Below are 27,722 nucleotides of genomic sequence, written 5' to 3'. Positions count from 1 at the left end.
CATATCCTGCACATTTCAGCCAAATTACCCTCTTTATTACACATTTGAAACATGCATTATCTCGTTACTTTTGGCATGCTGTGCTTGAGATTCTCACTGTTTTATCTCGCAGAACTTTGTGGTTGTTTCCCTATGGTCACAAGAGCAATAACGGGTGCTTTTGGATGCCAGGCAGCTGTGTACTTAGCACCCGCCATAGTCTGAAGGACGCACAGGTTAGGGGACATCCTAGAGTACTAAGAGCTAGACAGGGTACAGCACTAAGCAAAAAATAATTGCAGTTTCCAAACATTTTTTGCACTTTGCAACATGCTCTGCACTTATTAAATAAACCTTAGGTTGCATCATATTGTACAGGCCTACTCTTTCAGCCCATCGGCACAGTAGGCCGTGGGGCTCATTTATTAAGGCCAATGCCGCACAGGGCGGATTCTCTTCCCGTGGATAAACGCAAACAATCACTGATAAGCTTTGTTTAGCCGGAAGCAAGTAAAACAATAAAAGCAGAAATGTAGTACCTGGACCAGTGCAATGAATCTGGGTGCAAGCACGTCAATAAGCTTTTTTGAGCTTGGCGCCTAATTTTTTACTTTAAGTCTTGTTTGTCAAATATCTGTTTGGACCTGAATGGATTTTGAGATATGCCCCAATCAATTGGTATCAAATGTTGAATTGTAATGATATTGGCCAACTATGACCAGTATAAATGCATCTTGGCATCTGCCAAACAAGAAAAACACATGATGTATTTTATTCTTCTAATAGACAGACAGACGCTCTGGAACCACAAGCCATAAACTTCAATCTATCTGTAAGCCTTTCTGCTAACCTGCTGGTACATGTCAGTTGTGTCACATGCTAAAGCAACAAATTTTAAAGTCACATGAAAAAAACACTTCCTTGTAATCACACACGCCTGTAGTGTTAGTAAAAAAAATCTAAAAAAGTAAAAATGAAACCTATAACTGCTTATTTGTGCTTATTTGTATTTGTACTGCAAAATAAGATTGAAAAAAAGATTTGGAATGCTTCCCTCTTTAAAAAGAAAAAAGTTGTCAGTAAGTTATATCTCTTAAGTGTTCTCGATTTACAACAAGGACAAGCAACCTTTGGCATGCCAGCAGCCACATAAACTACCCCTCCTTGTGTCAGTGGGCTAGCTGAGTTACACCACCATAACAGCAAGAGCGTAGAAACAATATATGAGCATTTTCTGTGCAGCTTGATTAGTGAATTCTGCCAGAGTACATGGCACACTAGAATGAAAGTGCCCTGCCGCAGGGAAATGAGGCATGGAATGTTTAAATAACACAGCACCATGCTTTGCCTTCATAATGCATAAAAAGAAATCTGGGAGTAGCACGCATATTAAGGAAAGACATATGTTATAGAGTTATTCCTGTGGATTAAAATGAGAGGGTATGCTTTTTTAGCTAGATACTTCCTTCACAAATAATTATATTTATATTTTAGTAGATTTTATATCTTGTCCCCCACCCTGAGTAGATGCAATAGTCTGTTATTTCTCTAGCTTCCCCTTACTTCTTCCACTTCGATAATGAGCCACTGATTCCTGCTTATCATCACTCACCCCAGCTGTGGCCCCCCATTCATGAGATCAAAGACCTGCGCGGGGTTAAGGAACTGCTTGAACTTTCGAAGAAATTTCACACCCTGGTTGTCTCCGCTTTTAGAATTCACAAAGACGAGTAGGGGGCTGGCGCACGAGGCAGGTGAGGTTGCCTTCCAGAACCCTGAAAGGACAGAAAACGGAATGTTTTGTGCAACTCCATTCATACAAATGAATAACGGCTATGTTTGTAGTGCTCCTTGTGTTTAGTTATATACAAGTTGAAATCCAATTCTGATCAGAACTCCAAAACTAAAATATATGTATCTTCTTCCCCCATAAATGTATCACAGACATTATACCTCAAGGAGGGTCCATTACAGAACAATGGTAGTCAGAATATCTATGCTAGACTAAAGATGGCTACACACTGTAAGATCCGCTCGTTTGGCAAGGTTGCCATATGAGCTGATCTTTCCACCAATATGCTTACTGAAGGTGGGCAATATCAGAGCCCTTGAGCCAAACAATGAATTACAACTACAGGAATAGGACCTGTCGGAGAGAGGGCTGCATCAATAAGCCAATGCGGTCGCTGATCAAACCTGCCCAATTAACATCTGGCAAAATTTAGGCCAGATATCAGTGGGGTAGGCCCATCTCCTATTTGGCACAGACCTCACACTCTGACTGTCCCAAGTACTTCATAGTGTCACATGTTGTAGGAAATAGCTTCTCAGTATCACTCACCATCAGAGTCAATGCTATTAAGAGCAATAGGAGGGATAATAGAGACTCTGCATGGTCCAAGAGGGCAGATTTTGCCCAGCTGCTCCTTACAGGATGTGTGCACCTAGGGAAAAATTGATAGACAGTTGGTAATTACAATGACAATTAATAACAATATGTAGATCAGGGAGAGTATGTAGGTATCCATGAGATTATGAGTGTTTGGGCATACTACAATTTTGCATGGACAGCATCATGAAACATACAGTAACTGGTGTGACCTACAGTCCGAGATATAAACTAGTAAAAGTGGTGTAAATAAGAAAATGATGCTGAATGCAGTTGTGATTTTCTTTCAGGGGCAGATGTGGGCCCATGACATATTGGGTCACCAGATAATCAACATGGGGCAGAGCCACAAACACAGGTAGTTACTTGGGATGCAAGCTCTCTTTTATATGAAATACTCTTAGATTTTTGGTTTACGTTTGGGCTCTGGCACATTGGGAGACTAGTCGCCTGCGACTAATCTCCCCGAAATGCCATCCCACCGGCGAAAATGTAAATCGCCGGTGGGATGGCATACGGCGGGGAAATCGCGGAGGGGTGGTATTTCGGGGAGATTAGTCGCCCACGACAAGGGAGATTTGTCGCGGGCGACTAGTCTCCCCTTGTCCCAGAGCCCTTATGGGGAGTGATAAGGAACAATTATTAGAACAACAATCTATTAACATTAACTTTAAGGAGAGACCAGCTGTAATCACACTATGGCAAATACGTAAACCCTTTTGTGGAGTCCCATTAACAGAATAAAAAAAAAAAAACATAGCTTGAGTCACATACAGTTAATGAATTTCCCAAAAGTCCCAAAGCCAGATAATGACTGGTCAATATCAGAAATGGCCAGGTATGTATGGGCCATAAGTAACTGGGTATCCTCAGCCAATCTTTTGGGATTGTCATGAAATTTAATAAAGGGCGTAAATGTATTTTGGGAATAAAAATAGCACATTTGTTTAGTATTTATTTTTCTACCACAGGATCCCTGGGACATGTATGGTTGCACACAGATGCAAGAATTAAATTTACCACCATATAGAAGGTGGGGTAAAGTCAGTGCATGGCAGTAATTGCCATTACCTACTAGAGCAGTGCTGTCAAACTTATTACAAGTAGTGGGCCAGTTATATCTTGTACAGCATGAAGGAGGGCCACGTTAAATTTAAACCATGATGTATATAGTAAAGTTTATGTAGCCTCAGAGCAGACAAGGAGCCATAAAAATCCTTTGGGGGGCCACATCCAGCCTGCAGGCCTCCAGTTAGACAGCCCTGCACTTCATTAATCACTTTAATACATTAAATGAATTTGAAGAGTAGCTTATTTGAAGTGTGTTCTGTCTTTACTAAATACCATGTGAGGCACTGAGGTCAGGTAAGTGGAAGTTTATTGTCTGTTTCAATAGCTTATGTAGCTTAGGTAAGGACATGCAGCATGAGCGATCAGAGCAGGTGGCTCCTACATTTGAAAAAACACTCATATGTCTGGGAGTTATTCTGGATAATTTGGTCTCATTAAGGAAACTTTCTTGCTGATGTTAATGCATAATGGTAAAAGCTTCAGAAGAAGAGATTAACATAATGGGCTCCTGGCTTTTTAGCTTTAACAACAATGTAATGGGAGTGTAGTAAATGGAAAATAGTAACTAAGAATGACATCACAGAACTGGGAACTACATAGCATCCAATAACATATTCCTAAGATCTAAAAGGTAAGAGAACTACTTTATCAGCAGCAGGAGAGATGTAAAAGAATAGCCTTACTATAGCTTTACACCACAGGCACCTCCAGTCCTGCAGCCTCCGCACACTTCCACATGTCTTGTCACACACTTCACATTTGGCACTGACAGGCAGGTTGCCTTCTAGCCACTGGTGAGGCATTGACACCTGGTAGAAAATATAAGCATTCAGTATCATAGTTAAATGTGTTACGTATTAAACCTTACTACTACAGTGTCTCTTCATTGCATCTTTCTCCCATTTCTGGCTTTCTGTTCTCTCTTTGAGGAACCGTATCAAAAAGAGTAAACTGTTTTTTTCTGGGGTTTTTTTGTATCTTCTATGGACAGTTATGCCCACTACACTAATCTCTGCACCGTTAAAGTGGGACAAAAGGCAAAAAGTGTCCCCGTGAAAACTTTTCTACTTAAATATTTCACAATGTGACTTCTTTGATTAAAAAAGCCATAAAAAACAATTTCCTGTGTTAGCTCCAGCACTAATTCAAGCATCACTGGAGGCCAAGGGATTTACTCCCAATGCTATTTAAATCTCTGTAGCTTATTGATAGTATAGTACCATGTCTGGTCATGATGCTGATGCCTGGGGCTTTCTGAAGATTTCAAAACACTGCACTGGATCAGGGGAGATGCTCCATTCCTCAAGAGCCAAGCGCAGTGAGATGACAGCAGGCAAGGCACATATTGGAAAGGCTCCCCATCACGTTTAGGGAGTTATTAAGATATTTCCTTTTTGATCTGCAATTGACATAAAGGCTAGCTGCTGATTACTGGGTTACTGGAATCTTCTGGGAAGTCGTAAGCAGTAATAAAGTAAAAAAAAGTTATAGCAAGTATGGGGCAGTGTGCTTTGTAATGTAAGATGGTGTCGGTATCAGTGCTAATCAATCTGCAGACTCTGGTATAACTACAACTCTATGGGTGTTTGGGGGGTTATTGGGAGTTTATTTAACAAGGGCTATAGGGCTGAATGCTGGATTAAAAATAATAATACATTTTGCATGGAATATTCCCCAAGTACTCCTTGCCAATACAGGTAGTCCATTGTTGCACTTCTTTGAAGTTCTACCTACAATTAGAGCTGGGCAATATGACCAAAAATTTATATCACGGTATTTTTCAAAATTATATCGGTGTCACGGTATTTGACGGTATTTTTTTTTTCCATGCATGATTAGGTGTTACCCCATTTCCTAATAAATTAGAGAATAATTACTGCAGTATTGAAAATCAGAGTCAGGCAAGCGAAGGATCGGCAACAGAAAGTCGTAAGGTAAATCAGGCAGGCTTAGTTTCCCAGGCAAGGCCGCAGACAACATAGCGCAGGAGGAGGCGTATGATAGCTTTAAATACCCCCAACGCATGCGCAGAACCAGCGCTGTCAGCGCGTCACGGACGTGCACGCTTGACATGTACATGCGCTCTGACGCACGCGCACCTGGACGCGTGTGCAAAACGTCCCGCGGACAACGGGACACGCGCGCAAGGAGGCATGCGAGACCGGGCCACATGGGTGAGTACCCTGACACCCCGGTATTGCGGTATCTGAAAAATGAATTTAGTTTTAAAAAAAAACACCGGTATTCGGTATTAAACGGTATATCGCCCAGCCCTACCTACAATTGTAATGCATAGTGCTTTCTATACAAGTGGTGCTATATAAATAAAAATATTCATGCATGACTACATTAAACAAAATCAGGAACCTGGGGCTGCTGAATAGTTATATCGCTACAGTACAAGGTATACTATATTACTATAATAATAGCAACCGGAGTGCTGACATTCCAAACTGCGGAAAACAATGTAAAATAATTAAAAAAACTGCCAATAATAAAAATTGAAGACCAATTGAAAATAGTTTCAGAAAAGTACTCTGTACATGATACTAAAAGTAAATTTAAAGGTAAACAACCCCTTATTAATACTAATAATATTAGTGATAGAGACTGACGTCTAGATGTCTAGATACCTGAAAGCGATGACCTTTATAAGCATTAAGCAAAGTTACAAGACTGTGTCTTTTAAATCCATTTACTTTATAACTGTCATTGACGTACCTGACTGGCCTCATAACTCAATAAACTTGTTAATGCAGAAGGATCACTTTCCTTCCTAATGAAACTGATCCTCCAGCCAATGAAACCATTAAAGCCATACTATCGACCTACAACTGGATCTACTGTATGTCAAACATAAAGGCAGACTGTGTTTTTTTGCCAAAGAGGAAGAAAAGACACAAGAACCAGGAAGTACATTTTCGCCATGCAAGCACAAAAAATACTAGAATTTTTTAATGCGTAATGCATATTTTCCAAAATTACCCTACTTTACACAATATTTAATATTGTTTCCAAGCACGAAACTTCTTACTGACAAAAGTATGCATTTGCTCTCTATGATAGTCTATCATTAACCCTTTAACAAACTGAATACCCAGGGTATGCCTTTAACCCTTTCCATGCTAACCAGCTTTTTGTCCTATGCTACATGTTGTCATGTACAGTAAGTAAACAAGCGGCAAGGAGCCAACTAGAAATGTACAATCGACTGCATCGATTCTGTATTGTATGACACCAAAAGGGTTACAGTTTCTATGGCATTCTCAAGCTACAGTACAAGGAAATATTGATATTTGTATGACCCTGTCTTGCTTAAAGCTAAGTGCTCCCTTGTGGCAATGAACCTTAGCTACTCTGTCTCTGGGTCACGTTGCCCTCTTCCTATGACCCATCAGTCACGATAATATTGCTGCCAGGCCCCTGATGATCAGTAAAAGACAAATAAGTGATTATATGCTTACTCCATCCTCATCTTCTATGATGTCATTTCCCACAGATGCTAGTGTTGTCCATTTGCAGTTATTTGTGGCTCTTACGGCGCACCGCTTGTGAGCTTTAAACTTGCAGACTATAAACCAAGGAAAGGAAAGAACATGTCAGAAGGCAACTTGTAGTCAGCATGGAGCCCTATGAAAGAACATAATTACGTTCAGTAAAAAGTGAGTGAAGTCAATGTAGTACCGAGTCTTGTGCATTAACCCTGGTACATAAAGGACCTCAAAGGCACACTGGGTAGCTTTCCTTGTAGATAGTGGTCTATCTATTATTATTATTATTCAAGTCATATGATTTTAACTATGTCCCATCCAAAAAGGCTTTAACAGTCATGGTAATGGTGTGGTATTCTTATATCCCAACCCTTGGTTACACAAGAAAAGTGGGGAGATAACAAACAACCAAAAGCATATGATTGTAGCTTCCACTTTTTCAGGTTTTATTTTGTATATTCCAGGTATATTTAAGAACAAAATGGTCTTTTCATATGTACATCAACAGGTATGTATCAGGTACATCAACAGGTATATAGCTGCTGTTGTGATATATATATATATATATATATATATATATATATATAAAAGGGAGGGTAGTATATGCTGTAGGGACGTGCCCACTGCATTTAGATGTCCTGCTTTCTGTACACTTATACAGCTTCACAAATGAACTTCTGATTCACTTGGCTCATACGCAACACACAACGGCTGTGAATCATTTCACATCCAAAGACCATCATTCCCCCTCCTCCTCAGGGATTTCTGGCCATACGGGGTAAATGGTGTTCTCTCTCTCTCTCTGTGTCTCTATGTGCCTGCGTCATCTCGCCCCCTCTCAACTGGCAGTGAGGATGCTGGTGCAGGCCGGTTACATGGGCAGCTATTTAAGGAAATGCCTGATAACAATACAAATGTTTCTCGACTGGGAATTGATCACTGTCTGGATCATTAATACTAGAAATAGTGGAAATGAATGAGTCAGAAGAAGTCTGCATTTAATGAACCATGAAATGGCATATTATACTCGATTAGCTCTCAATTATTCAACAAGTTTAATCCCTGTAACTTAATAAAATGGAAAAATCTCATCTAAATTTTACTGTGCCCTGTGAGTCTTCTGCCATCATTGTATTTCACTCAACTAAACGCTATCTGTCCTCTAAGTGAGCAGGGTTGTACAACTGCTAATGGCAAATTTTTGAACTGGCACAAAAGATCTGTAATATTGCAACATCCAGCTGTAATTTACAAAAGTATCTTTTGGGCATAAAAGTACGTCTTCCATAAGATAACCTCAAACCATTATCTTGAAATTCCTTTATTCTGTCTATGAAAGGGTAAATATAAGGGGTCATTTTCAAACACACATGCCATTTGCAAAGTGCAATTTAGCTGCAAATCAGCATTTGTTTATCCATAATGCACTTTTTTTTTCCTATAACTCCAACGTTATTGCCCCTGTGCTCCAATTTGCATCCATCACAAATGTGCCCTGTGTAAGCAATGCTACAAATACACAGCATCTGATTAACATGTGGGCCATTAGGTGGGACAGGCAGGACATCTGTCAGGGCCCTAGACTGCTGGATTCAGATTTACCAAGATGTGGGGTTTGGGCAGATCTGTGGAAGGCCAAGGCATGGTCAGTCAGGTAAACTGGGCCTCACAGTTCCCAAAGGCATAATATATTTCTGTAGAAACAACAGGTTTACCTTCACAGGATAGCCCATGGGATGTGACTCCAGACAGTGCCTCTCTGCACACATTGCAGAAGGTAGGACGAGCATGGGAACAAGCGTACCAGTTGTGCATTCCAGAAAAGTGTTCCATATTAAACTGGGTTGTCTAAAATAAAACAAATGCAGCACTGCTGCTGGTGAAAATGCCTTTCCAAAGAGATTCCTAGGATAAAATTAAGCAAATGTATAAATGGCAAATACCACCCACAGCTATAAACCTTAACTCAATGATCTTTATTTTAGAACTAACAGATGGGACCAGCCAATAGCATAGCTGCAAAATGTCAGTGTGCCAGCTACAGTGATAACACTAAAAATATATATCATAAACTTAGGTTTGCATTATATTGGCACAAACTGATTGGATCTTAGCACTATAAAGCAGCAGACAGCAATGAAACAGTTGGTGAAAGTTTGCATAAACTTCTCCATGCTGAATGTCTTTATTTTTCACTCCTGGTGGTTCCATCATGTTGCATAATGTCTAGATTAATTATACATATAATCCCACTAGATCGAAAGAGTTTACTCGTTACCTCATTGAGCTCCCATTTCTGTACTGATTTCAGGGCTCCAATCCAGTCCTCCATCTCCTTTCTGTTCTCAGCACACAGGATAAGCTTGCGGAATGGGGTGATGACCTATACAGAAAGAGCAATGCATTTTACACACCGACTTGAACCCTTTCAGTGCACTTCTAACTTGTGTGCCCATGCTTTAAGCCATGCTATCCTGGCTTTGTCTACACTCCCTTTTCATACCTTCTCCTAACTCCCATATACCTTTCTCTGTCTGTTTTTCATTAGCTTCTAAACCCTATAATTTTTCTAACCCGTGCCTTGTTTGACTGCCTCTCAGACCTGAATTGGGCTGTCCCAGGGAGAGTTCATCAGTAATCTATAAATTCTATTGATCAGATGCACAAAAAGAGGACAGACAAAAATGGGTGGGAGGAGGGAGAGGATCATATTCAAAAAAGAATAAGATATGAGAAAAGCACACGAAATAAGAACAGGCACCGGCGCCAAATTACAGTGTAGGACTAATCAAGGTTATGTTGTAAAAAGGAGACAGCACAAAGAGCTTAGGGAAGTAGAAAGGAAGAGAAAAAAAGTGTCAATTCTGCAGAGACTTAAAAATGTCTGTAAGAAAGGAATAAGCGACTGGGGAATTTATACTGAGATTCTTTATGCAATGCACAGTATTTACATACTTTACAAATAGCTGATGAGGCTGCTCCCCATTGGGGTATCCTCAGTAGCCATGGATAAAACAAGCCCCCCATGGAAGCCATTCCCCACTCACCGTGAAGCTGTTATTAATATTCTTGGTACTGGTTTCAGCCACACTAGCATCTGAGAGATCAACTTCATCAAAAATGAGAGACTGCCAAATACAAATAATAATAAAGAGTAAGACATAGAGAATAAACATGGTACACTGGAGGAATGAAGAAGGTGGGAGAAAGGCAGCTGAAGAGTGCCTACAGTAATACAGTACAACAAATAGCTTAATCTCTAAGGTGCTGATGTGTAGAGCAATTATAGGAATATACTGAATGTTTAAAGAATTGAACTTTATGGAATTGGCCTTTTTTTAACCATTCTCGTATACTATGTATATACACAGGGGCAACATTAACTATGTGGTGTTTAGGTTATTCATCAATAGAATTTTCAAGGGGGTTGTACATGCAACATTGGGTGTTACCTTTGAATCCTTAGCATAGTAAAGTGTTCTTCCGCGCAGTTTAAAATATCGCCTTTTCCACCTCTGGAATGAGCTGGTCTGTTTTAGCAGGATTCCCTCTTTCACGCTCTTCTGCAGGGAGAACCATGATTACATTAGCCAAGATTTTATACAAGATATTTAAAGAATAAGTAAATATATAAATCTCTGAAATTACTCTGTATAGCCCCAAGAATAACATACCTTTCTTCTTGCATCCAGATTTATTTTGTTTCTCTATTACAAGCAGTTCAACTACAGCTCTTTTACTGATTTCCGCCCACTTTTGCTTTCTGAGCACTCCTTCCCTCTCCAACTATGATGACCTCAAAGAGGTGCCTACAGATGCCTGACTGATTTTAATTGGAGCAGAGGCAGTGAGCATGCCCAATAGGCACCTCTTTGAGGTCTATATAGTTGGAGAGGGAAGCGTTTAGGAAGCAAAAGGGGGACAGAGGCTCATGCTAGATAAGAAAGTCTAGTTCAAGCAGTTCTGCTGCTTGTAATAGAGAAATCAAATAAATCTGTATGCAGGTAGAAAGCTATGTTACGCGGGGGATGTTTATAGTAATTTTAGGGGAATTAAAAAAAGGTTAACTTATTCTTTACTGGCATGAAAAAAAAGTCATAATTGTTACACATTCTCACATTCTTGGGGTCAACTTAATTGCCACGGTTTTATATATGCAAATATTTATTTATACAAAGTAAACACACAAATGTTGATTTTGTAGCTGGCCCCTTAAAACCCTACATCTACTAGACAGTAAGACAGCAATGAGCAATTCTGTTGAGCTGTGACTAGATTTTTATCGTTTCTATTTGCTGTGACCCCAGATGTTCCCTTTCCATATTAATAGAACAGAGATCAGCAGGATGTTGCTCTATTAAGGGCTTGATTGGAATTCAAAGAAATCAGAGATCAACAAAGCAAATAAGGCATGATACAAATCTGCCACAAATAAGAACAATGTCTACTTTATCAGCATATAAATATGAATATGAATTCTTCATCTTTACTAATTTCCTTGAAATACCTTTGAATCTTCATCCGGGACAATCTATTAATGTTTAGACTAGAGAGTTTATTTATATGTTTCCCATATACAGGTATGGGATCCCTTATCTGGAAACCTGTTATCCAGAAAGTTCCAAATTACAGAAAGGCCATCTCCTATAGACTCCATTATGAGAAAATAATTCTAATTTTTAAAATGATTTCCTTTTTTTCTGTAGTAAAACTGTACCTTGTACTTGATCCCAACTGAGATATAATGAGTCCTTATTGGAGGCAAAACAATCCTTTTGGGTTTAAATGATGTTTGAATTATTTTTTTTAATATACTTAAGGCATGGAGATCCAAATTATGGAAAGATCCCTAATCCGGAAAGCCCCAGGTCATTCTGAATAACAGGTAATATACATGTATATTTATGTTAAGTGGTAAAAAGGGAAGGTGGATGTTTCTACACTAGACAGCATTATAGACAGATAGTGGGGCATCTTTTTTCCTATAAATATAATGAGTACACTAGAGGCCATCCCTCATGGTGAGGACAGTGAGGTTGTAAAATGCCCTGCCGGGTGATGTTGTGATAGCAGATTCTGTCTTTAAAGGAACAGTAACACCAAAAAAATGAAAAGTGTTTTAAAGTAATTAAAATATAATGTACTGTTGACTGCACTGGTAAAAGCTGTGTGTTTGCTTCAGAAATACTACTATAGTTTATATAAACAAAGCTGTGTTACTGTACCTTTAAGGGTGATTTCTTGAACAAGAATAATATCCAAGGCTACTGTGATCTTAACATCTACAGTTAAGGTCCCCATACACGGGCCGATAGTAGCTGCCGATATTGGTCCCTAGGACTGATTCGGCAGCTAATCGGCCCGTATATGGGCACTCCCGACGGGCCTTGCCGAATTTCCCTGGATTCCCCCGATATCGCCCACCCGTAGGTGGGAAATATCTGGAGAAGACCCACTCACTTGGCGACAACGCCAAACGAGCAGATCTTATGGTGTATAGGGACCTTTAGTTAGCATAGGTATATATAGTTTTATATATAATAGAAAGAGTGCCGCACTCACAGGCACTTGATACAAAAGAAAAAGTGTTTTTTTTAAAAAAAATTTCCCCTCAGGGACAAACCGATATATATATATGTGTGTGTATACATGTGCACTGGGGTTCATTTAGAAGGGTTGAAGTTGAAGAAGTTTGGTCTTTTTTCAACCCAACTATGCGACTAAGTGATCACATCACATTTTGGCAGAGACCATGTTTTTTAGCACAGTTTCTCAATTTCTACACCACTCATTCAGGCTGCAATGTGTATGCATTGCAGCATGTAGCAGAACTGCACCCCCCTTCATCCCTATAGAATCATACAGAAGCTACATACAAACTGATGATGGTGCAAGCAGTCAGATCATATTTCTCATTGGATCTGATCGAGTTACAGGCATGTTAATTCAACTGCATTGAACTGTCTATTGAATAAGGGTCTCTTATACACAAAATAGGTAAAACTACACCATATTTCCTTCCTTAAATGTCTTCCCTTTTTAAAACATCTTTATTTTATGACCCAAGATGCCACTTTATTCATTTTGATCCCTTGGACAGTGGGAGGGAAGCCATGTAGGAAAATAAGCTAGCTTCATGTTGGCTGGAACTGCACCCAGGACCCCCACACTGCAGGGCATCAGTGTTAATTACTGGAAGTGGTAGCTCCTATTTTACAAAAAAATCCCACTGGAAAACCACATGAGAGTCTCATGTTTAGAAATAAATGGGTAACTAGGGGGCATATTTATTATGCTGTGTAAAAAATGGCGAGAAAATTTGCCACACATCGCCAGGCTTCGCCGTGTAAAAATGGCGTAAAATCTGCGCAATTGTTTTACGCGTTTTTTCTTCCACCGGAACTTATGGAAAATAACGCCGTTATATCTGGCGTTCAGATGGCGATCTTTTCCATTTATTTTACACAGCTTTTTACTCTGTTTTTTCGGCGAATTAGTTTTACACAGCATAATAAATACGCCCCTAAATGTTGCACCACTGGTAGCCCACCCGTGGCTCTTCCCATGAGTATGTAAAGGCAACTTTGCCTAAGTCGGTCAGTTGCCACCTGCCCAGTATGGTCCCAGGACAGCCTGGTTTTAGGAATAGCTGTCCAGGTCAAAACTGCCTGCCCACTTTTCCAAATTAGGAAAACTGGGCAGGACTCTGGGGTTGGCACACCAATTGGCCAATCGCCATGTCATAGCCCCACTCCTGTGACATCACCAACCTGCCCCCTCCCTCATGATGTCACAGCCCGCCCTTCCCTGCCTCCTGTGATATCACCACCTGCCCCCAGGGTAAGGTGGCAACCCTAATTACCCTTCCAGAGACATGTTTAGAAACTTTACACAAGAGAGAGGCTTCCAAACTTTCCCTTCCCACTACAATATGTTTGTGGCGCTGTGGGCTGGAAGGAACCTAACAATGTGTGATACACCATTCATTCAGAAAAGGCTCCTTAGTAGGCCAAATCCATCAGTTAATCTTTTGCATTTGGCTCAGACTGGCAAGCTGTAAATTCTAGCAAAGCCAGAGGGGCTGCTCTAAAATGCCATAGACAGTCACTATTTGTTGGGCTTGTAAGGGGCTGTTTGGGCCTCGGTGTACTTGAACTGCCAGGGCCTATTTTGATTCTCAGTATGGACCTGTTTTGCAGCCAGTTACTGCAGCACAACATGATGGACACAATCCATATCAAAGCACATTAGAAAAGTGAACTATAACTTGATTAATGAACAACTGGAGCTGACCATGCAGTAGATACACCACTCTTGTGAAGAAACATGGTACCACCCCCATACCCATAGGCCATAACAGCCTCGGCACAACAGACATTGATAAGGGAAGAATGAAATTAAAACAGCAATACAGTAAAAAAAAATCCATTTTGCAAATTCATTTTTTATGGGCTTTGGTGATGCAATGAAGAAATGAAGTATTAGTGATTGCACAGGTACTATACCATAACTGTGTAACGATTCATGCACATTGCTTGGGCTTTGCTTATGAAAGCAAGGATGAGCAGACTGATCTCTAGGTAACCTGTCTGTGATGTTATGCTATGTAATCCTTAGAGGGAAGGTAACACAATACAATATTAATAGGTGAGAACCTTACAAAATGGGCAGTCCTACCCTACAGAACAATGATGTGTTGCTGCAAATGGACTTCTTTGACCTTTCTTTTCTCCTTATTAGGAAGCAGCGCCTGACCAATGTCTTCCGAGAAAGCCTCTCTTGCTCGCTCCAGACTGACAGCACCATAGTTCACTTGAGAGGCTCATTAGCCTCTGTTTGTATTTTATTGAAATCAATTTCTACTCAGGGTCCCAAGAGGGAGGGAGAAGCCCATTAGGTGTACCATCCGCTCATTAAACTGCCACCAACGACACAAGTGCTAATGTAGGCAGACAATATATGCACCCCTGGGAGAAGACACAAGGCTGCCCTGAGCTTGCCGTAGCATCCAACATAATGAAAACCTGCCTCTGATGCCTTGTAAACTGCTTCCTTAAATGTGAGCCCGGATGATTTTATATTCACAGCTATGTATGTAAATACTCTGACATTTAACCTGGATTGTTTTATTTTCAAAGTGCCAGCATATTATGCAGTGCTGTAAAACAGAAAGGGTGTATACATCCAGAATACAAATTACATATAAATACTGATCAATACAGGGGGTGAAGAGACCTTGCTCAATGAAGCGTACGATGTAAAAAATGAATTTGTTTGTATTCACTTAAAGCAGGGATGTGAAGTTTTGCACATAATTTCCTTTAATACACAGGTATGGTATCAGTCTTGCCTAATATTACCCTATATTAAATGGCAACCACTATTATCAGTATGTACACTTGCAAACTAGCAACATCTCACAATAGGTAGCAAGACTTGAAACAACATTTCACCGAGGCCAAAAAACTCTTACATCTGCTATGGCCCCAATGTACCTGCAGCAAAAGTGACATATGCTAATTAGGATTGGGATTCGGTTCGGGATTTACCAGAATCCGTCGGGGTGTGTTCGGTGGTTCAGTCGACCCCAAAAAAGTGGGTTCGGTGCATCCCTACAAGCAACTAGAGCTAATTATGCCCCAGCTCCATTTTCATTCCCAAAGCTACCTATGGAAAAAGTCACTCTTTCAATACAAGGTATCAACCTAAACTATAAGGACTAAGCAAGGTCACACAACTCTATGATGACCAGCACTTGCAACCTTTCTCCAATCTAACCAATTCTTACAAACTCAGCAACAAGGAATTCTATAAATACCTACAAATTAAACACCTGCTGACTTCCTCACCTAGAAACTTCCAAAGGCAACTTACCAGCTTTGAAATTATTGGAAACTCCAAACAAGACCAAAAGAATAATAGGTAAAGTTATTTTTGCATCAGTCTTCTATACGGGGACGTACTGAATCCCAGATTCAATACAACGCTAATAGCAGGTTTTCTACACTGCCCTCATAATGCAGCCGGATTGCATCTTTTGCAAATGAGGCCCATGGTCTGCCATTTGTAGTACAGGTATTGGACCCCTTATCCTGAAACCCATTATCCAGAAAGTTCAGAATTACAGAAAGGCCATCTCCCATAGACTCCATTTTAATCAAATAATTCACATTTTTAAAATTAATTTCCTTTTTCTCTCTAATAATAAAACAGTACCTTGTACTTGATCCCAACTAAGATATAATTAATCCTTATTGGAGGCAAACCAATCCTATTGGGTTTAATTACTGTTTAAATAATTTTATTAGCAGACTTAAGGTAGGAGATCTGAATTACAAAAAGATCCAATCATTTGGCCCTAGCATCAATGAGCCAAAGCGGCCATCGCTCTGACAAGATTTTAAACATGTCCGATCAACCTTCAGAGAGCCATACAGGCAGATAAGCTGCTAACTAGACTGAAGTAGCCAAATCAGAAGCTAAAATCGTGTATGGCCACCTTTATGAAGCTGTTAGCCTATAAGATTTCACATTCTGAATTCTATTCCAACATATTCTTACCTACAGGAACAATTTATTTTAAGCAGTTCTTGAAATTTTGCCATATTGTACTATTCTGACAGACAACATTTGCCACAGCTTGAAATTCTGATTATATGAGTCCACCCAAAAAAACTTCTCGGAACTTGTCAGAAAACCTAGTAACGTTCCCTTTAAATTGAGCTCCATTCTCGAGAAAAACAAATTCTCACCAAGATTAACAACAGTATGGAGACAGGGTCCCCACGTCACCATTACATTTATAGTGAACTGCCTACTTGCCTTTCAGTAGAATGACAAGCCATACGGAGAGGTGACAGGTGGAGGGGGGCATTTTATCAGCCATTGCTCACCTGAGGACATCATGCCCTGTGTGTCTCACATGTCTAAAGCCATCAATAACAATAGGCCAATTGGGATTTTTTTGTAAGTTGAAATTATTGGCCAGCATGTCGGTCTGAGTTAATCTTTTCTTGTGAAGTTTTTTCATAAAAACCATAAAACCCTTATTTTTACATAAAATATCCAGAGTATAGGTTTTGGTTTACATAAGAAATGTCATCTTATAAAAAGTATTTGATACTCGCCAGGGTAAATACAGTAAGTATGAAGCTTGCAGTCTCTCTCTAGCGAAACTGAAGGTAAACATTCCCTTTGCTGAAAAGAGCAGAATAAATCTACATTTACAGTTTTACACCTTGGCACAGCCACAGGAATGTATACAGTAATATGATACAGGTTCATTGAGCCCTGTGCTTGGATTATTTAGGTCCACTGGCCCCAGATTTGAAAAATGTACCTTTATATATGCTCATATTCCTGCACAGACACCTAAAGCACCACACCCCTCACATGCATTTTTACAATGTCAGAGCAATAGTGCTGCTTTTCCTGTACTTGTTCATGCTCTAAAAAAAGTGAAATAGTGTAAGTGAAATAACTCCCCTAGCACTGTTGAGGCTAATTTTCTGGAGGCTGTTAGAAAATGCAGTCCAACAAGAATCATGAGTTGATTCACTAAAATTTGAAATATTTTTCAAAATGTCTCAGTCTTTTCCCAGTGCTGTTGCCAAGCACAGTAAATGCATTTTTGTGCACCTTACTATGTTTTACTATGTAAAACAAGAGAAAAATATACTTAGTCCTGAGTGGGACATCCCCAGAGATCGCTTTTAAAAGAAAACTTATTGTGGGGTGAAAACATTTCAGCGACTTTACATTTATTTTTAAATTGGTGGATGAAAAAAATGGTTATAACTCCGGTTCTTAGAGTGCCACAGGTTTCAGATGCCCGCATTTGGGCACAGCTTATAGAAAATTCTGGCACAAGGGAATCTGACATAAAAGCAGTAAGCCTCCTGTTTATTATAAGCAGAAAGAGATTTAAAGCAGCACAAAGCAGGCTTAACCAGTTCCTGTTATTTAGGAAGGCAGGTACAGTCACATTGGATATTATTATACAAGGAAGTCCATTCTTTCTAAATACAGAATGTTATGCCCTGAACACTGTTAACTCCTGCTGTAATTTACCTCTTTATTACAAGTCACTATAGGTGTGCAGATTACAAAACGCCAAAGTGGCTTCAAATATCCTTTTCTTCCTACATAGAAGGTTTTATTAGCCCATGTAATACCTGAGTGCTAGCTCAGGACAAAGAAATGACAATATTTATTGGTAATGTGAGCCTCTTTTTGAACTTCTGTAACCCATATAAAGACATACCCTGCAGTCTTCACGCACATAATAGGTGTTATGAGTATCTCTAGTTATTTCCTTATAATTTACAAAAGCTGCAAAGAACCTGTGAAACATATCCTTGCCAACAATGCTTTGTGATATTATCTATTCTAATTAGTGCTTAATGATGCCACTTGGTTCACATGACTAACTGAAAGCTGTGAGCTATGTGAAACAATGTACCCCTTATTTAAAATATAAAGATATGAGAAGTCTCTGAGCACAAAAGCACTGGCTTTTATCTTGGTGCCTTTATATGGCCATGAAACACTTTATTTATCCTCATATTTTACAGTATAAAAAACTTGGGGTTTTCTGTATAAAATGTTTTTCCATAATTTGGATCTCCATACCTAAAGTCTACTAAAAAATCATTTAAACCAAAAAGGATTTTCAGCTGCAGGGGAGGGGGCAAAACAACTTGTGTAAGGAAACTCAGGAATAATTATTAGCTGCTGTGATTCAGATCCCTATTGTTTCCGCAGAAAGAGAGTCTCTTTCACATGTGTAGATGTTTCTATAATGCTAATATCACATGATGACTGCTGTAGCTGTTTGGATATGGAGCAAAAATTCTGCTGCCATTACCCGTATCAGATATAGAAAGATGGCTTTGATTAGTCCCACAATGTTGCAGGCCACTTACCTGCCTGATGAAGCCAGGCTTTGAAGGTGTATGTTAGGCAAGGCTGACGGAAATGTCCAAAAAATGCATGTGAGACAGGATTGTCTGTTGTGACTAATGATAAGATGGGTGGGTTTTCTCAGTAAAAATGTAGCTTGTGTGCCCTGGAGCAATTTCCTACAAGTCACTTATATAACATTAAAATAAAAAGAATAGGGAGAAAATGTCATATAAATGACATGATATGAGCTACAAGCAAGGCAGAGGCTATGACCACTACTTGATCCAAGTGGCTACTTGGCCACAAACCATAGGAAACAGACATTTACACCAAACAGATTTAAGGCTATGTAATAATAATGTGGGGTAAAATGCCTAAAGAAAATAAAAGTGTTGTTACATGTGTATTTCAGACAGGCATATTTCTAAATTACCAATGATTTGGTCAACTTTTCCACAAACTTTTTCACTATTTAAATTTCCCATCACAACATCATATTAATCTGAGCTTTGCCATATGCCTGGGCGCACATAATAACATGATAATCAAAAATGACAACCCATATATATATAGCAGTGTGTAATTGTAACATTGTATGATGATATCGGTAAAGACTTGTGCAGTGACTTGCAACAAAACACCTACAATTAGAGGCAATTTATAAAAATGTGAGTTTAGAGCTTAATACATAAAAAGTTACCCTCATTCTATTTATTCCTATGGGATTTTTAGAAGCATATTTATCAATAGGTGAAAGTTATAACTTACCATTTTATAAATATGCTTCTAAAAATCCCATAGGAATGAATATAACATGGGTGAGCTTTAAGGAATTACGTGCTAAACTCACATTTTGTGTCACTGGAGAAAATAACACACTGAATTTATATGATTTATGTGATAAATGAACTATACTACATATGAACCACACTATCATTTCTTAATTTAATAACTTAATTACGTGGAAGAAGCAAAATCTGTGGGGGCTACAGACAAACATTTTCTTTATCTTGAGTAAAAAGCTGCAGTAATTGTACAGTACTGTACATCAGTCTTCCAGCCCAGTCTAGGATGCATATCTAGTGCCTTATGAAGTAAATAACAGTACCCTATTGCCCCCCGTCAACACACCCCAACTGTCCCCTAGTTTCCCTGCAGAACATCGTTGCCTCCCGTAATATCACAGCTAGATACTGTGGCACAAATAATACAACATAACAATACAAGTCAACCCTGCACAGATGGGCTATAGAGGCAGCTGGCAACTGCCAACACATAAGGAAGCAAAAGAGGAGAATATGGGTCTGTGCCTTTATTCCCCAGAGACTAGTTTTGCACAACTGTTTAACTTTCTTTTTTTCAGTGCTGATTTACATTTCATTTATTTAAGGACAAAACCACAGAATGGCACTTTGAGAGTGAGAGTAATAGGAAGAAAATGATATATATATATATATATACATACACACACACACTTCCTTGTACGCTATTGTGCCTGCCATCGTTATGCAAAACCACGAAAGTACCAGGAAACAAAAATGCAAGGAGAAATGACAAGATAATGAAGCATTTTTTGTGAACACTTTATCATTGCATTTCTGTGGTGGCTTAGTGTTTATAATTAGGTCCACAACTTGTTTCTCATTGTGATACTGGAACTGAGTGGCCACAGCGCAGAAAAAAAGGCCACAATCAAATTGTATCTCAGACCAAAAAAAATCCTATGGGTTTGAGTCATGCTGCTCTGTATAAAACACTTAGGGGCAGAGTTATTCAAATTTGAGTTTAAAGCTTAATACATAAAAACTCACAAACATTCTATTCATTCCTATGGGATTTTTAGAAGAGTTCTAACTTTCACCCATTCATAAATCTTCTATAAATTCCATAAGAATGAATAGAATATAGGTGAATTTCTATGTATTGAGCTCTAAACTCACATGTTGATAAATCTACCTCTTACTGTAAGAGCAAAGAATTTGAAACATTATTAACCATTATTTATTGCACTCTAAATTAAAGGAGACTAATCTGCACCAGTGCATAAGGGATATGACACACAGAGCTACTTGGCATGGCTATAAAACGCCAGAAAATTCCATAGATAATACTTAGAAATGTCTCTGCTATTGACAAGAAGCTGGCTACAAGTAGCTCTGTGTTATTGCCCTAAGAACTGCCTAAATAAAGCCTCGATCATGTGTTCCAATATATGCCAATATATTTTACAGAGATTTTGTAGGAAATTATATTGTAATGTACTCATCCACATCACAACAAAAGTGATGAGTACATACAAGGCAGGCTGCCACTAGCCACAGATTATGCCTGATAGCCCTTGGTATTTAAAGTGTTTGTAGAACAACAGCACCACAAGAGCCTCAAGGTAGGTCAATGATGCTGTGACCTGCTCGATATATAAATTGTATGTTTTTAATGGAACGATGTAATCATGAAACAGTACCCTCACTACCCATTTGGCATGCATTATGCTTATTAATCAAAAATCTATTTTGCAAATTATAGTAATTAATGCCACTCTGTGCATTACTGTTTGTGGAATAAGGCAGTCAATATTTGCTTCTATGTACAAAAATATTCCTATTCTCATGACAGGAATGAATTTTACTCTACTGAGTACTCTACAGTGTATAGGACAGGAAAGTTGCTGTACCTACGTAACAATCACATAATATGTATACCAAACCTGAAAAAATGGATGATCTTGGGTTCTCTCCAACATAATAAAGATAGGGTTCTGCCACGCCAGACTCCACCAGAACCTGGGGGCTTCTTCATGCACAGAGGTTGTAAAAGAATGCCCTACTCCAAGTTGATATGTGTCTGAAATAAGGACCATTCCACCAGCTGTCAAGGTGTCCAACAGTGTGTGCGCTTCACTGATCCTCACCTATGGGATCCCACAGAAGACTGCAGCTGTTCTTAACTAAGTCCTCATATTAGTGTCCCTCCACTCATTGCACCAAATGTATTAAAGCTCCCTTTAAATTACAATTGCTCTGCTCTGCTCCTACGGTGGCTTTAGCAATCTTTGTTTCAGTGGCAGATTTCTTAGGAGCAGAATGAACACAGGTCTCTGTCTGTGCGAGGAGCGACAGCTGCAATGGCAAACTCCGCCTCTCATTGAAATGACCTGGCAGGTAAACAGGGAAGTTGTAGTTGAAGTGGGGAGGCCGGGTGTGCTGGACCTAAAAATAGATGTCTGAAGTAAAAGAGTAATGAAGCTGTCAAACCTGAGGAACCTGATTGGCCACAAAGGATATGTACTCTACTCACCTAGATAAAATCCATTACTTGAAAGCGTTACATGTTGTCTGATGGACTGTGGACGGGCTTCACTTTAAGCAAGGACATTCTGATAACCAGTTGAGCAGTATAAGATGCAAATTAACTACTGTACATTGTTAATCACATAATTACCCCTCTTTAAAAAAATCAAATGTATTTTTTTTACTCAAGCTTTAATGGTGCTGCATTATTTAAATTGCTCCGTGTTATTTGTTGTTGTACTAAATGTTATATTTGTGTTTATTTTTTAAACGTGAATGGATCTGTTTGCGATGTTTTTAATCAATCACCTGGTAGTGTAGTAATGCAGGGAAGCTGTCAAGATAAAGCAGGGAACTAGATTAATGGAGAACTAAAGCCTAAAGTTGACCATACACGCTAAAGGTCCCCATACACGTTAAGATTCGCTTGCTTGGCGAGATCGGCAAGCGAGTGGATCTTCACCCGATATCCCCACCTACGGGTGGGTGATATCGGGGAGCATGTAGGCTAATTCGATCGTTTGGCCCTGGGTAGGTTAGAGCTTTTACTGTATTAAGGGTTCTTACACGAAAGCACTTTTACCCGTGCTGGCTTTTTTATGTGTTTCATCATACCGGACTGCAGGAGTTAACAGAACCTATTGTTCTATGGGTCCTGTACTGATGGGACTATGTTTAAAGGCAAGGTGTGGGTAGAACACTGCATGTTGCATCTAATGTACACTCAGCATTTCAGTGTCTTGCTGGCATGGTCCCATACAGAAGAATAGGTCTATTAACTTCCTTTACACCAGAAAAAATAAAAAATCCACAGAACTGAACTGCCTGTGTATAATAGTCCTAAAGGGGAACATGGAAACACACCTTAAACATCAATAATAGCTGCGGGCTCCCACCTTAAACTTAAGTAATAATTGGAGTAAGATTTTACTCTTTTTTTTTAGAAATACTCAGCCAAAGCCAGATACAATAAGGGCATCTCCATAATACTGAACAACAGTTTTGTGAGCGTTCTGGTGACCGAAGTCTGTTGGGAATGGTGTTGGGTAATGTAGTTTAACAACATCTATAAGTCCCTAGGTTGATTATCTATACACAATATAATGCCTCAGACTATCTGTGGAATGAAAATTGAAGAAGGTACATAGTATAATTATACTCTGTGTGTGTGTATATATAAACACATATATCCTATGAGTCACTGAGCTGCTTTGACTATAGAATATTTATAAACTGTCACTCAACCTTGTGTACTTTGTTGCCATGAACACATGTATATTGTCACACATAATACACTGTTCTTTGTCTGTGCACCATGTATTCTGAACAAACTATGTCTACATTATAAATTGTAGGTAACAGTCTAAAAACTTGTTTTGTTCACTCTAACACTATAACATTGCATAAATGCCTTCATATTTGCTTTCACAACCCCAAACAATTCCTCTTTCCAAATTAGGGGCAACACAAATTGTGCGACTTAGTAGAAACTGTGCAGGAGTTTGGGCAGATCGGTGCATTTTTGGGTATAATAGTGCTTGTTCATTGAGGATTAGAGTGTGGCCTAAACGGTCCAGCCTGCTGGAGATTTCTGATTACAGTACAACCCTAAATTCATCAAAGCAAAAAAAATATATATTTTTTTAACTTCCCCAGTAAAGGCAATATTTGGTTTGATTCAGAGATTCAGATCATTCTAGTAAATTTCTCTGCACCGGAAGGCTTTGCTATCAGTGTATCTCGCACAACTTTGTTATAAATATACCTGTAGCAGAGGATTGGCGTAGGGGGAGTTCTTGTGACCTGGTTTCTACTTTCTAAAACAATAGTGTGCCTTTTATCTCTGCAAAGGAAGTGGGGGGTGCAGGGGATAACCTCCATCTTCCACAGTACGTCACAGTGCCAGCCGATAGTGGGCGGTAGGCACCCCCTGTCCCATGGTTCTGTTTTCACTATAAACGTCACCTGGCAGTAACCTGGGTTCCCTGATGTCTATGTTAGCAGTTGGTGTTAAAGGCATAGAGGGGAACACTTTAATTAATAGAGCTACAGAACACACCAGAAGGACATAAATATTTACTTGAAGAACTAACACAGTAGGGCTTATTTACTCAATCTTAATGAATAGGGTCAATATGCATTCATTATTCCCTCACTTTTACAGCATTCACCCCTTTTTACACACCAGTAGCATTATTACAGGCAAGAGGGGTGAAGGTGAAGTGAAGGCTGGCATGTAAACTTCTAGTCATGGGGCAACACGGGACAAACCTCACATTTAATCATCAGATGGAGAGAAGTTTAGAACAATTCCGATTTTACAAGGTTCTTGCATGTTACATGGATGTTTTGCACAATCTGCCTGCAGTCTGAAGGTATAGCATATTTTTGTGTTTGTTGTGTGCCTCTCTATATAAATAGATATTTGCATTGATATTTGCAGTAATATCGTTGAACAAAGATGTGGAATGGGAACTTATTGGTGGTGCCCTAACTCACTGGCAAAATAACCTAAAGGCACAAGCAGAGGTGATTAATAGTAAGACAAAAAACACTAACGTTGCCTGATTAGCATGTATTTTTGCATGGCACAGATCTGCATTTACCTCCATAACTAGGGTGTAGGAGAGGGTTGGCCAGCTTTTAGGAGAAGTACTGTACCTAGGTGGCTTCTGGAGTTCTGACCAGGAGTAGCTACGGTCAAGTGACTGCATAAATGCAGCTTTGGGCTTTCTGCCTTGAGATTAAAGGTGGCCATACACGCACCGATATTATCGTACGAAACCTCGTTTCGTACGATAATCGGTGCGTGTATGGCATGTCGGCGAGTCGACCGATATCGCAGGAAGCTGCCGATATCGGACGACTCGCCGATCGGACAAGTTTGAAAATTTTGATCGGGCGCCATAGAAGGCGCCTGACCAAAATTCTCCCTTCAGAGCTGAATCGGCAGAAGGAGGTAGAAATCCTATTGTTTCTACCTCCTTACCTGCCGATTCAGCCCTGAATGGTGTGTGGCGGATCTTACGATGTTTCGTGCGACCGATGGTCGTACGAAACATCGTCGGATCGCCACGTGTATGGCCACCTTTACTTAGATCACTTCCATATTCTCTGCCCTCAAGAGATTCAGGGCAACTGAAGCTAAGCTCTATCACTGGAATCTATTGTTAGGATCACATATTTTGGGTCTCCTTAGTGCTGTTAGGTACAGACAGTGTCAGTCAGAGTATCCCCAACCCCCCATGTGAAGGCAATAGACAGCCAGAGTAAATAAAATGTCTTTGCCAAGGTTATCAGCAAATGTAAATTGAACAAAGTCATAATGAATTAGTAATGTTCTTCAGTCAGGGTCCCAAGCACCTTAATAGAAAGCCATTTCCTCCTTCTAAAAAGGAGTTATGTATTTGCATAGGCTACATTTTGCCTGGCTTCAGTAACCCAGGGCAACCGATAAGCAGTTACCAGTTCACTAGTCTAGTGCAGTTAGAATAATGAAAGCCCGTGAATGAATGCCAAGCGGCTGCTATAATTTTTATTTGTGCAAATCCTTTAGATTGCAGAGCTGGATATTTTATCCTGTGAGTCACTGCATGGCTAGTTTATTTAAAGCCCTCTGTATTGTGCTCATATTAGAAATGGAAAAATGGAATGTGAGCATTTTTACCTGCATTCGTAATGTGGGAATGGGTCCTACAGAACTGAGTACTTGGGTCTACAAATGAACCTGCATTGTGCACTGTACTCAGTCAGCTCATGTGCCCCCTCTAAAGACAGCTTGTAGGCAATGATGGGAAAAGCACTTGCTCCCTTGAGGATCTTGATCATTCCTTGAGGGAAGCTGGGAATTGTCCCTCACAACAGCAGAATGTCTGTGAATCTGACAGTCCTGTCGTAAATGGTGCTAGCACATCTTAGAGACATGTATAGTAGGCAGTTTTACAGCCAAACCAAGTTCCCCCCTGGGAATTCCCGGCAGATGTGAGCTCTTAGAGCTCTGAAATACTTCTGATGCAACTTGCCAATCTCTAGTGACCCCCAGCCTAATGCCCATGCAGGCAACCCACCTAAGGGAGCACTGGCATCATATTATACATATGTCTATGTTCTATATCATGGAATAGAATAAAAGAATTGTCATCTTATATGTGTTTTAGTTCAGCACTAACAAAAGTGTGGCTTTATTATTGGCTTCTGGGTTCTAAAATGTGAAGCAAATCTGAACTAAACCCACCCAGGTATTTTTAATTGGTAATCCTGGTGCTTAGTGCACACTCCACAGAAATAAGTAGAACTATGAGAAAAAGCATTGCTGAATTTCAAAGCTTACTGGGTAACGGGTTGCTGGATAATAGATCCCATACATCGTGTATATACAAATTTACATATAATACACAAGAGTCATGAATATCCTGTAAATTATATCCTTATAAACATTGCTTAGCGATGTTATCAGTTATAATAAGATGTCATTTCTGTTGTATGAATCACTTAAACTTGTGCATTATAATATATAAAATATCCTCTGCTGTAAAATACGAGGATATCGGAAGTCACCTTAGAGTACCATGACCTGTATAAAAGCACTTTATACTTTATCACTATACTTCCATCTGACACCTCCATACATAAACTGGCATTAAATTAGCATCAAGATTTGTATTAAACAATTTACATTTTGGATTCTTGTCACAGATATCCAGATATTAAGGGTCATTTAAAAACACTAGAGAACTAAGGGGCAATAAATTGTGCCCCTTATGAAACATTTAAGAAGCACTTGCATCTAGGGGTCTTTCTGCGCGCTGTACCTTGCAATGGATAAAATCCCAACATGAGATGCAGAGTACAGCATTAGTAGATGCTTGGCAACCCTTTCCTTATCATCTGCCCTGTGTTAAGGTGGCCATCCACATAGCAATTGCACAAAAGATCGTTCCCACCCTCCACTGACATTCAGGGCTAAATTGTCAGATATGGAGGTAGAGACAATAGGATTTCTACCTTCACCTGGCGATTCAGCCCTGAACGTAGATTTTGCTTGGGCACCTTCAATGGCGCCCGATAAAAATCTTTTAACCTGGCCGATCGACGAGTCAACCGATATCCGCAGCCTTCTGCAATATCGGTCACCTCTTCAAGCCGCCATACATGCACTGAATATTGTACGAAGCGTGTATGGCCGGCTTTAGGCCATCATTATAGTGCTCCTTGGCACCCAGAGTGCACCAGTTCTCCCTAAACTTGTGTATCTAAGTGATATGCCAATTAGGGGGAGAGAGGGGGTCACCCTGCCAACCATTCATGAAGTACGGCACTGACAAAAAGTGAGAAGGACCTGCACCCACAGCTGTCAACAGTGTTGCAGGGTAAAAATTGCAAAAACCTCTCTAGTGGCTTCTACACCAAATATCCTGCATTTCATTAAATATGACACTTGCAGCTAAACTGCCCATTTTCACAGTTTCCCAAAAACTAAACAAAGAATTTGAACTTCTCTTTAAGTAAAAAACAGACAGATTTACTTTAAAATTGTATCCACTGGACAGATATGACAATTTTAGTATAGTAGGGACTAAGGTCTGTTATTATTGCTCT

The 27,722-nt window shown here is 39.6% G+C and overlaps 1 protein-coding gene across 5 annotated transcripts in view; it reads right to left on the bottom strand.

Annotated features, from left to right (window-relative positions):
- dgkk (diacylglycerol kinase kappa) overlaps window positions 1–27,722 on the bottom strand; it is a 73,735-nt gene that overhangs the window by 23,182 nt on the left and 22,831 nt on the right. For 3 of the 5 annotated variants that reach the window (XM_004916779.4, XM_002939213.4, XM_004916780.4), the window contains exons 3-10: window positions 10,383–10,493; window positions 9,978–10,058; window positions 9,209–9,313; window positions 8,646–8,778; window positions 6,904–7,010; window positions 4,123–4,248; window positions 2,321–2,423; window positions 1,592–1,754 (exon numbers count right to left, since the gene is read on the bottom strand). In XM_004916779.4, the coding sequence (XP_004916836.1) occupies window positions 1,592–1,754; window positions 2,321–2,423; window positions 4,123–4,248; window positions 6,904–7,010; window positions 8,646–8,778; window positions 9,209–9,313; window positions 9,978–10,058; window positions 10,383–10,493 (929 nt within the window). Of the gene's footprint in view, window positions 1–1,591; window positions 1,755–2,320; window positions 2,424–4,122; window positions 4,249–6,903; window positions 7,011–8,645; window positions 8,779–9,208; window positions 9,314–9,977; window positions 10,059–10,382; window positions 10,494–18,854; window positions 18,931–21,541; window positions 21,965–27,722 lie in introns of those variants that run through there. The other 2 variants (XM_004916781.4, XM_031891294.1) reach the window with 2 other exon arrangements.

The sequence above is a fragment of the Xenopus tropicalis genome, chromosome 8 (genome assembly GCF_000004195.4).
Source record: "Xenopus tropicalis strain Nigerian chromosome 8, UCB_Xtro_10.0, whole genome shotgun sequence".
In the NCBI taxonomy this organism is placed as follows: domain Eukaryota; kingdom Metazoa; phylum Chordata; class Amphibia; order Anura; family Pipidae; genus Xenopus; species Xenopus tropicalis.
Note: the sequence above shows the minus strand (reverse complement) of the source record. Positions and strands in the feature narration are given on the sequence as shown.